The sequence below is a fragment of the Austrofundulus limnaeus genome, unplaced genomic scaffold (genome assembly GCF_001266775.1).
Source record: "Austrofundulus limnaeus strain Quisiro unplaced genomic scaffold, Austrofundulus_limnaeus-1.0 Scaffold1313, whole genome shotgun sequence".
In the NCBI taxonomy this organism is placed as follows: domain Eukaryota; kingdom Metazoa; phylum Chordata; class Actinopteri; order Cyprinodontiformes; family Rivulidae; genus Austrofundulus; species Austrofundulus limnaeus.
This window is the reverse complement of record NW_013953715.1, coordinates 8,554-20,118: the sequence shown is the minus strand read 5'-3', so window position 1 is coordinate 20,118 and position 11,565 is coordinate 8,554. Positions and strand designations below refer to the sequence as shown.

General features: G+C 40.1%; 1 protein-coding gene across 1 annotated transcript; it reads right to left on the bottom strand.

Annotated features, from left to right (window-relative positions):
• Positions 1–506: 506 nt before the first annotated feature.
• Positions 507–11,347, bottom strand: eral1 (Era-like 12S mitochondrial rRNA chaperone 1). Its single transcript, XM_014031770.1, has 11 exons — positions 11,109–11,347; positions 9,740–9,895; positions 9,477–9,604; positions 7,810–7,887; positions 7,670–7,716; positions 7,517–7,578; positions 7,298–7,410; positions 6,045–6,362; positions 5,809–5,958; positions 5,463–5,543; positions 507–2,191 (listed from the first exon to the last, which is right to left on the bottom strand). Exons 1-11 carry the CDS (start codon positions 11,212–11,214, stop codon positions 2,036–2,038), a joined length of 1,395 nt encoding a protein of 464 aa, XP_013887224.1. The 5' UTR covers positions 11,215–11,347; the 3' UTR covers positions 507–2,035.
• Positions 11,348–11,565: the final 218 nt, after the last annotated feature.

Genomic DNA, 11,565 nt, shown 5'->3' with positions numbered 1-11,565 from the left:
TGTTCTCTCTTTTTATTTTTCTTCTGTAGACATTTCTGCTTCTACTCATCTTATGAAGAYTACTTTCAAGGATGTGCAAAGGTGGCTAATGACAGTTTCTTTTACTTGAGTTTTTCTGGGGAATAGAAGTACATTTAGGAATAGTTTTACAGCACCATACTTTTCACTTTACTTGAGTAATATTACTATGAAGGATCGCTACTCTTGAGTAAAATTTCTGAATCCTCTACCCACAGTCAGTAACTTCGCTGAATGAAGAACAAACATGTTTTAAACAGAAATGCAGCAGAGACACAGAGTTTGTGTCAGAGTGAGACCTCTTGTTCGTTCACAAGCTCTGTTTGCTGATATTTTCTATCTGCTGAACCTGTTCAGACTTTTGGACGTCAAGTGAATATATAGTAAACACTAGATATAGTTACTAGAAATACTTTACCCTGTTCTGTTAAAACAACAAAATAAAAAAAATAAATAATAATAATAATAATCTCACACAAAGACTAAACTCAGGCAAAGGGAGAAACTTTTTAATTTAGTTCCAGTAATGGTCAAAGTAAAGTTTTCTAAAACACACACACTTCTTTCTAAACGGCAGTGTGGGTGGGTGTGGACCACCGGCCCACTCAGGCAACCAGGTTGAGAGCAGATAAGAAGAAAAAAAGAAAAAAAAAAGTACTCTGTGGTCCAGCCCAGATGTCATCACGGCATGCTAATGAGCAGCGTGGGGGGGTCTTTAAGTGTCGGGGTCCGACAGTCGGGGCAGTCGTAAACCAACACGGTGCRACGAGAACATCGAGGTGAGGAGGTCCAACCTTACAGAACTGATGCTTCATTATTTTACAAATGATTCTTAATCTGAGTAACTTATCTCTGTTCCTCCTCACAGGTTCTGAACCCGGCAGGAAGCGGCTGCTCTCCGTTGTGTCTTGTGCCCTGGACAGGATATCATCTTATACTGTAAGTTTTTTAAAGAGACACTACAGTATAGATGATGTACTATCCAGGGGGTCATTCCACCTCCGGCGCCATCGGATCGGACCCCGACCAGAGGCCCATCGAGCTGCTGAGGTGGGCCGTGAAACCGTTACCATTACTGAGTTTTAGTAATGGTAAGGGTTCTACGGCCCTCGCTCGATCTCATCCAAACCACGATGGACCAAGTGAAATAAAAAACAAAACAAAACTGCTGAGTTGTTTCAATTTAATGAAAAAAATTAATAAAATAAAGTTCATGAATCATCTCTGAAACGAGTGTCTTGTTCTTTTTATAAAAACAGTCGGTTTGAGTTTTAGGGACGCCACAGTTTTCTCTGCAGAGGATCTGGCGCTCGTCCAATCACTCAACAGAAGCTGTTAGAGCAAAGAGAGCTACAGGGGGCAAAGAGAAACTCTGTGGACCCCCCCCCCCCCTTATTTTAGGCCACTGGCTGGTTATTCATAAAGAAGACCAAACAGAGTAACCGTTGATTTAAGCCACAAGCAGCAGGAGGGAACCTAATCACGATTATCTGTCCCCGTTTTAGCATCAGGTTAGTGCTTTACTTCTCCATCCATTAGGGAGACAATACAGCCCCCGGAGGCAGAGCTGGGCTTTATGAGAGCCAAAAGAGCAGAGGGGTGGTGGTGGTGGTGGGTCCTCTGGGACGGATGGCCACACGTCAAAGGGAGAGGACGAGAACAGGAACATCGGGCACGTCTGAGGGAACATGACGGTGCAGTTTATCTACAACGTCTGTTTGAAAAAAGAAAAAAGAAAAAGCTTCTGAGAGCCAAAGATAAAACCTGGGCCTTCTCCTCACTCAGCCGTGAACACAGCGTCAAACTCGTGTCAAAACATCTAAGTTAGTGGTTTGCATGAAGTCTGTGACCCCCCCTCCCTCTCGTTTTAGGGCCTGTAGGTAAAATATCTGCGTGACGGTTAAATAAATCTGTATAAAGAGAGATGATGTCATTATCTAGGAGCACGACGTCCGTCTCTTAGAGAGGACTCTGAGGTTTTAGACTGCAGACCCAGCAGAACTCATCACCGTCGTCACTAAGCTGACTTCCTCCGAGTTCCTTTGTCTTCTCCCTTCTTCAGCGTGGCGACGAGCTTGAGCGTCACCTCCCTCATGTAGAGCTTGCAGAGGTCCTCACACGCCTCTTTGGCGATCCGATTCACCATCTGGCCTCCCGAGCCGATCACCATCTTCTGAAGAGACGAGGAAGAAAACAAGATGAGGGAACTCTGTCTCATCACATACAGGTTTAAAAATTCAAGCTCAGAACTGAAGAAAAGTCTTATTAAAAGATACAAATGTGTCAAACTCAAGGCCCGAGAGCTTTAAAGATGTATTAATGTCTTTAAAAATCAGCATTGACCATAAACTACATCTCCCAAAATGCATGTTGACTATCTTACAAGCAAAATAACGACATCCCACCACTAGGTGGAGGTAAGAAACAGCCAGCTGATTAGATTCGTCATGTAAAATCTCCATTTTGTTACATATGTGCTGGCTATTTTGCTGCAGCCCAGTTGTAAGTGGGAATTTCCTTTTGGAAAGTGGGAGAGTTCAGAATTTAAGACAGCAGCTACTCACAACTTAATAAAACTCTCCTAGTTTTACTTTTAATAGTATTTCTGTATTATTTATTTCACATTTAGTCAGTTGTACATGTAGTACTTTTCAGTGTTTATAAGGCTACGTTCACACTGCAGGTCTTAATGCTCAATTACGATTTTTTGAAAAAATCCGATCTTTTGGCGTGAACGTTCACATTACATTTTAAATGTGACCTGCATCAGACTCCTGTGTGAACGCTACACAGCGCTGATGGAACCTGCATGTGCAGTAAAGACGTGACGTCTCATTCAGCCAGCTAGCATGGATGCTACTTTTTGCACGTCGAATCTCTCAGAGCCGATTAAATAATTATCTGACATGCTTGTTTAGTTCAGTGTTTATATCCGAACCTGCCTCTGACTGGGATGCTCCAGTGAAACTTTTTATTTTGAACAGAACTACGAGCTGGAAATAAACTATCGACTGAGTAACTTTAGGATCGATACGCTCCGCGACCCAGGCTGGACGCTATTATCTACATGGAAAATTAAAAGTAAATATACGAAGCAACTGGACTTCTGTTTTGGAGCTGTAAAACACATGAAGTTGCAGGTTAGTGTGTTAACGATCCTTCACCCCCTCCTCACTGATGAAAAAGTTGGATGTAATGCGGCATGAGCGTTCACACTGCAGTCGCTTTGAAAACATCAGATATGTATCCGATTTAAAACCACATACTGAAACGGCCTGGGTTGGATTTGAAAAAATCAGATTTGTCACGTTCAGACTGTCATAAAAAAAATCAGATGTGGGTCAGATGGGGCAAAAAAAATTGGATTTGGGTCGCATCTGCCTGCAGTGTGAACGTAGCCTAAGAGGATGTGTGAAAACGTTTCCATGCAGGAAATACCATGTAGAGTTCAGCCTTTCTTTTGCTAGCTATGCTCAGCTGTAGTCTTTCATGTTTAGTTGAATTTAAACCTGAAGCGTTGAAGTTAATTACAGCTGACCCACATCACATGAGTATTATGATGGCCCTCGGTGAAAAGTAGGGCTGTGTATTGGCAAGAATTTGGCGATACGATACATATCATAACAGAGGGGTCACGATACGATATATCCCGATATATTGCGATACTGTAAGCAAGGCAATATATTGTGATATATTGCGATTTTTTTGTCCAAAAATTCTATTAAATAAAAACCTCTTACTGAAAACAAAAGAAAAAAAAAGAAAAGCTAATGTTTACTTACAATGCTAATGCTACCCTTACTCTCTGGCGCTCAAGAGGTAGAGGAGCCAAATGKCTGGCTCACTGCTGCCAACTAGTGGTCAGAGGCTGAACTACAACATAAAAATGAACGGCTGGCAGGAAAGTTGACATTTTAAACCTTAATAAAAAATCGATACAGGGCTTTAGAATATCAATACAGTATCGGGAAATGAAATATCGCGATATTTCAGTGTATCGATATTTTCTTGCACCCCTAGTGAAAATAAGTTTGACATGCCTGTCAGAAAGTGGCACCCATTAAAAAGAACCAGCATCTTTCAGTATGAGAACATATATCAGGATCAGGGATTACTCAGAAAAAGTTCCACGTCATCGGTTCATCCATCTGTTTGACAGTGAGCGACCTACATCTTATTTGTCCTTTTCGGTTTGACTGAAGAAGCTAAAAAACGGTTTCTCTAAGCGACTCTTCTTTGGACGGCAGCGGCTTTAAAACATCTCAGCACAAAGATGCAGCTACAAATATTCTGCCATCAAATATGCATGGTTCTGAAGGGCTCTTCAAATATGAATAAGTTCAGAAAGAACTTGGAAACATGAGGGAAATGGCAAAAAGCCAGCAGGAGAGGCTACAAGTGTCAGGAAGAACAGGAACAGTTCACCTGCTTGCTTCATTCAGGGTGAGGAAATAAACAATGAGGATTTATAAAACGTGATGTGGGACCTGACTGATTCAATAGCAAAAACAAAATAAACTGAGGATTTAGTGAATTGTTCATGTGCACAACCCACATACTCCATACGCCATCACACTAAACCTGGGGAGAAGCTGGGGGTTATAATGTCTTGCTCAAGGACACTACAACATGTAGACATTGTGAACCTGTAACTTTCTGGTCCCAAGTCCGTTGCAGTCCCACTGCTGCACAGCCGAAGTGTTACAACAAAGAAATAATCTGTCAAACACACGTTTCCTTACTTTAGATGCTAAAGAGAAGAGTTATAATCAGAGGTTTATAGTAACTAAGTAGTATGTTTACTTCATTACAGTACTTAAGATTTTTTTTAAGGATTTGTGCATCAAGTATTTTTTAAGTCATTAATTCTACTTTTATTTCGTAACATTTAAAACCTAAAAATTATACTTTTACTTGTTTACTTTAAAATTTAACTCCTAGTTACTCGTTACAAAATAAAATCTGTTCAAACTCATCATGATGTGTTGAATTTACTCAACCAAGTCATATCAGCTGGTTCCACTAAACCTAGTAGAGTAAATGTGAGGTAATATCATATTTACTTAAAATAAAATATGTGTATTACTCAGTTTACTCAACTTGGCTTAGTGGAAACAGTTTGGTTCAGTAAACTCAAAAGTTTATTTTTCAGAGAGTGTGTAAAAGTACTTTTATTTTCTGTTTTTTGTTAACAGTTTTATGACTTTTATTTAAATACTTCACTCATCAGTTAAATTTAATTTTTACCAAAGTCATTTTCTGTTGAGGTATTTTTACTTAGCTTTTTTTTCAAGTACTTTTTAGACCTCTGGTTATAATCAACCACTCCATGAATTTACAGTATGCTGTTTAAAATCCCAGCTAATACACTTTACATCACTAGACAGTGGTTTAAACTTATAAAAACCAATAATATAAAAATTGAAATATGTAGAAGTACTTACCATGTGATTTTCTTTGCTGATATGAAGTTTCACAGAAATATCCAGCTTCCCTTCCTCTCTATCGCACCAGAGTTCGATAGACTGAAGAAAAAAAATCTTATAAATAATAACAACAAAAAAAAAACAATAAAGAAGATCAAATGAACAGCTGTGGTGTAAAGGACCAGAATTTGATGTCTCTGTGTGCAGAAGGCATCAGAGTGTGTGGGACCAGTACGGATCACTACAGCACACAGAATGCCCCTGAAGGCCGTGAACCAGGTTTACATGTGATGAGCAGRGTGACATCTGAAGGAGTGTCCTCAGTCTGATGTCACATGACTGTTGGGAAGGATGCATTAGTCACCTGTTGCACAGAATAGGGCACCTCCTCAGGCAGATACTCCAGAAGCTTCTCTCTGATGATGTTGGTGCAGACGTCCTGTGGACTCTGGTCTGTGAGGACCTCGCTGTGGTACTCCCACTCTTCTGGCTTAGCTGCAGCCTCAAAATAGCTCTAAAACAACCAAAAACAAAATAAAGACAGGTGACACAGATTAAAATCATGCGTTCAGCTGCTTCTCTACATTTGCAACCGTTCACCTTCAGCGTCTCCACGTCCTCCTTGTCCAAAGAGGACAGCATGAAGACGTCCTTAAAGTGAGACCAGCCCTTCTGCCTCCTCAGTTCCTTCAGCTTCTCTTTGCTGAGCGCAGAGGCCGACTCCCTGCTGTCCTCAGCTGCTGGAGGGTCCTCATCCATGGACGCCTCTGAGTCCCACTCGGTTATTTTTTCGGGTATTTTTTCAGCCTGTGGAGGCTTGATCACTGGCCTGACTTGTATTCTGCGTCCGTTCACCACTCCAGCCGTCAGCTGTGCTGTGATCTCCAGCAGCCGGTCTTTTTTCTTCAACAGGTCCACCTTAAAGACAGACAAAAGTCGGTGGAGATGTTCATAAAGTGTAGGTGACGATGTAAACTGAGTTATGTTTGAACTGATTTTAATGAAACTCTCAGTAAGCCATAATTAGACGTCTCTTTCTGGTCCCCACAAACCCAGCCGGTCGAGACAGATGGACGCCTGTCCCGAGCCTGGGTCTGGTGAAGATTTCTGCCTGTTAAAAGGGAGTATTTTTTCTTTCCACTGTCGCCAATATGCTGCTCAGGATGGGAGACTGTGATGAAGTGAAGAACACAACCTGCTGGTTTCCTTAGATTGTTTTTTTTTCTTTGTAGAGACCTGAGACCATGTTTGTTGTGACTTGATGCTGTATAAATAAACTGAATCAAAATGAAAAGATGTACATCACTTTCAAGACAACATTTTTATCTTTATATTTGAGTTTTAAAAAATTAAATGCCTGGGAATTAAACGTTCTAGGGGTTAAATAAGTAATTTTCATTTAATAATCAGTTGTAGTACGTTATAGTTTTGGAGAATCATCATTACGTTTCACTAAAGGGGTACTAGTGGTATGACAAATGGCTAAAGGGTACACAAGTCTAAAAAGGTTGGGAACCACTGCATTAGACAGCTGTTTTTCAATAAATAAAGATTTGTTTCAATGAGCTGCAATATATTGACAAATTTATCCACATCTGTATGTTAATATTTGAGCCATTTTCAATAATCTTCACTCTTTTACATTTAAGCTACTTGTTCCATGTATCTACTGTCACCTAATGAACTGTTTATTTAAGGCACCAGAAGTGTTAAACACACCTCTGTCATAGCAGCATGCACCCCAGTTTACAGAGAAAATACAAAACCAGAATCATGGGAGTAATTATCTCTGGTCTTGGTGGTGCAGAAGCAGACTGTAGAGCAACAACGTGTTTTCTTCAAGTAAATAATACCTTATTAAGGACAAGGATTGCTGGAATGTGTGAGTGCTCCGCCAAACACTTCAACACCTCAAAGTCGAGCTTCGTGTTCATCCATTTGTCCGACACGTCCACCATGACCACAACTGGAAATGGACACAGCTTCAGGTGAAACGCTTTGATTAAATGATAATAAAATAAAACAGCAGCTTAGGCCTCGCTGATAACTGCTCAGAGTAAAATACATCATACTCAGGTCAGCTTCTTTGACAGTGTTCCAGGGATCCACAAGCAAAGATTGCTCCAGCTTGTGTCTGCAAAGACAGAGGATCCAGTTATGAATTCAGARGACGTCTGCACAGCATGGAGACGGAATAAAACTCGTTTACTAAACAGAAAACTCACTTTTTGACCTTTTCTTTAGTGACAAAACCGGGGGTGTCCAGTAAAATCTGCACAATAAACACAAAAAAAATTACAGGAATTGGTCTTAAGCTTGGGTTCAAGTCTGCACTTATAAATGCATTTTTAAATAAAACTCTTACAATCTGAGTGTTGTTCTCTGTTAGGACAGCCAGCGAGCGAGAACGTGTTGTATGAACCTTTTTGGACACTGCAAACACCTTTAAGAAAACATACCCGAGTTGTTAGAACCATCACCTCTACATTATGCAAGTCGGGGTCCCTGCAGGATGGGGGAGTTTTCTTGGTGAGTAGGTGGAGTTTGTCCCAATCACGAATGACAGAGTTATTGGGGAGCACACGGTTTGTCTTAACCATAATTGGCAGAGTTTGGAATACAGGTGTARATTCTTGGGTRTGGGCGGAGTTTGGCAAAACTGTGATTGGATGGATTGATTTATCTTAGGGGTCAAGTTAAAATATGCAGTAATGATTATAGTAACAATATTGTGAACATTAAATAAAATTTACTGACTTAAAATTAGGTGTGACTAGCACCTTTCTGTCTCGAGTTATGACTAAAATGAATATTCATATTTAAAGGGATCCCCAATTAGTTATAACATTAGACTCTATTTGATAAACATATATTTTAACTGTAAAATTAAGACTGTAAAAATACTGTAGGCTGTTTAGTTTTGTAAATTTTTAAAAATATATTTTAATACGGACTGAGCCATTTTATTTACACACAAAGCATTCTGGGTAAATGATGACGTGGATAGGTCCTCGGTGCGAGGCTGCTAGCGAGCTATATCCACCCTGAAGGTTAATCTTGGACAAKATCTGATGATCGACTCTTTTAAATGAAACCAGAGAGCGTTGACAGAGAGGAGAAGGTAGAAATGACTCAGCCTGGAACTGAAAATATGGATGGAGGACAACAGAGCTGCTTCATGGAAGAAGAACCTCAGCTTAGCCTTAGTCTTTGAGCTAGCACTGATGCTATATTGCCTAATATATATTGTGTATGTGTTTGTATTAGCTCAGTGCTAGTGCGACAAACAAGCTAAACTGAGGTCCTCCATCCATATTTTCAGTTGCAGGCTGAGTCATTTTTGTGTTCCTCTCTCTGTCATGTGGATGGAGGACCTCAGTAATGAGAGGAGAATGTGTAGCGCTGAGCTAATACATWTATATGGTGATAGCATCAGGGCTAAAGCTAACAGGCTAAGCTGAGGTTCTTCTTCCATGAAGCAGCTCTGTTGTCCTCCATCCATATTTTCAGTTMCAGGCTGAGTCATTTCTACCTTCTCCTCTCTGTCAACGCTCTCTGGTTTCATTTAAAAGAGTCGATCATCAGATCTTGTCCAAGATTAACCTTCAGGGTGGATATAGCTCGCTAGCAGCCTCGCACTGATGACCTATCCACGTCATCATTTACCCAGAATGCTTTGCRTGTAAATAAAATGGCCCCGTCCGTGTAATATATTTTTAAACTTTTACTTTAAAAATTATAAAAACTAAACAGCCTACAGTATTTTTACAGTCTTTATTTTACAGTTAAATATATGTTTATCAAATAAAGTCTAATGTTGCAACTAATCGGGGATCACTTTGAAGTTATAGGTACTTTCTGGCCGTTTCAACTGAGTTCCCTGCAGCYGCCCAGCGTTCAACCATTCGAATCGTTATGATTTCTTCAAACCAAACCCAAAATAGTCAAACTCCTCCCATGCACCAAGAAACTCCCACTTGGTGACTGCAGAGACCCCCTTCTCACAATGAGGTAAAGAGAAGACAAACAGACCTTTCTGCCAAGGATCTGATTGGACAAWGTGGACTTTCCAGCATTTGGAGCTCCGATTATAGCCACTTTTAAAACCTTTGAATCTGGAGGCGGGTCCGGGTCTCTCAGTAACAAAGACAACTGCTTACCTGCAAATAAATGAATTAAGACAGATAATAAATATGAGGAACAGTGCAGTTCACTGTGTGGGAGGATGACATGCACTTTTGGAGCCGGGCCTGCATRGTCAGACCAGTAAATCTTTGAGGCAGCGGTCTGCTTACTGCTGTCAGTGGGAACCGAGTTTGGCAGGTGATCAGTGCTGCCGTCTGCTTCCACYTTGCTTTTGATCAGTCTTTTGAGAAACGCTTCTGATGAAATAAAACAAGCAGGAGTGAAGCTGAGGCCGTTCCTCCTGCCTCGGCTGCAGGCAGCACTTCCTGTCGAGACATAAACATCGCCATCACTTCAATGCCAACAGCTTGGCAGGAGGACTGATTAAACTAACTCTCAGGTTTAAAATAACACATTTAGATGATCCTTGTCAAGAACAYATGAATATGAATCCAAAAGACAACCTTATCTAAGTCAGTAGATCTGAGGGAAGTTTATTCTGAGCAGCGTTACACTGATAATTTAAACACCCATAAAGTGATAAATAAATCACTTTGTATTGACACAAGCTGCATATTCTGCTTTTTCCAAGTGTATAAAGGACTTCTGAGTTCTAATAAGCTCTAGATTATTTGCATGTTGGTGCAGTTGATAGAGCTGTTGGCTATCAGTGAGGTTGTCAGGTTGAATCCCGGCTGAGGGACTTTTTTGGGTAGAGCTTCAATGTTCTCTCCATGCATGCGTGGGTTTGATCCCAGTACTCTGGTTTCCTCTTACAGGCCAAAAACAAGCATGTTTGGTTAATTGGTGACTCTAACTTGTCCCTTGGTGATGGTGTGGATAGTTGTTTGTCTCTATGGTGGACCGGACAGTGACAGCTGGACATGGACACCAGCAACCCAGAGAGGGAGCAATGGGTAAAGGTAATGGATTTATTTATTTAAAAGAACTTTAACTTGGGTTAATTTATGTCTGTTTTCTAAAAGAGAACGAGTTAATATAATTTCATACCATCTTGTATAAAAATTTTTGCACCTTGCAAACATTTTATCTGCAAAAAATCCTAAATTCTGTATTTTGTTTTGACTTCACATAAATTAGCTGCTTTTAAACACACTGGAAAAAAAAACCCCGAAAACTAAAAGATATGCTTGATTTAATACAGAAATATTAAAAATATATTCTCTTTGCAGTGATAATCAGAATCAGAAATACTTTATTGATGCCAGATTGAAATAAAAACAACTGGAGATCAAAGATAAACACTCCAGGTTAAAGTAAAATAAAATATATGATCACTCAAAGGAAAAAAGCCTTATTAAATATGTACAGTAAGGTTAATTATGTATGAAAATATAAACCTCTTCATGCAAAATAAACAGTGAAATAGGCAGTCTAGCGTTGAAACTGAGAGTTTCATTTTCCACACTTTATAATTAAGACAGATTTTCATAATGACAACACACATTTCGCATTAAAAACCAATCCAACTAAAGGCTAATAAAAATTTAAAACGAATCGCTTTTTGTGGGCACTGACCCGCCGTGAGAAAGCATGACGCAGTCTCCTGCCGAGCCGACACGATGAGCCGCCTGGAGAGGACCGACACATCCCTGAACAAAACCCCGCACACCCTGAGGGCCATTAAAGCTCCGGGGCTTTTACTTTAGCGAATAAAACACCAAATACTGTCCAAGGTGAGCGACTTGATTATCTTCACGTTACTTACAGGGCGACGCCATATGCTTTTAACCAAATAGACAAGCAACATCCGGTTCAAAGAGCGTCTGTCTGAAAGCTACACCGCCCCCTGTCGACGAGCATGGTAACTGCAGGTATTTCTTATTTTGACTGGAAAATATTTTACAAACCTTGCTTTAATGGCGTTATATACAGTATTATGAATGAATGAATGAATGAATGAATGAATGAATGAATGAATGAATGAATGAATGAATGAATGAATGACCCTTCAATATAAGTTATTTAAAAATGA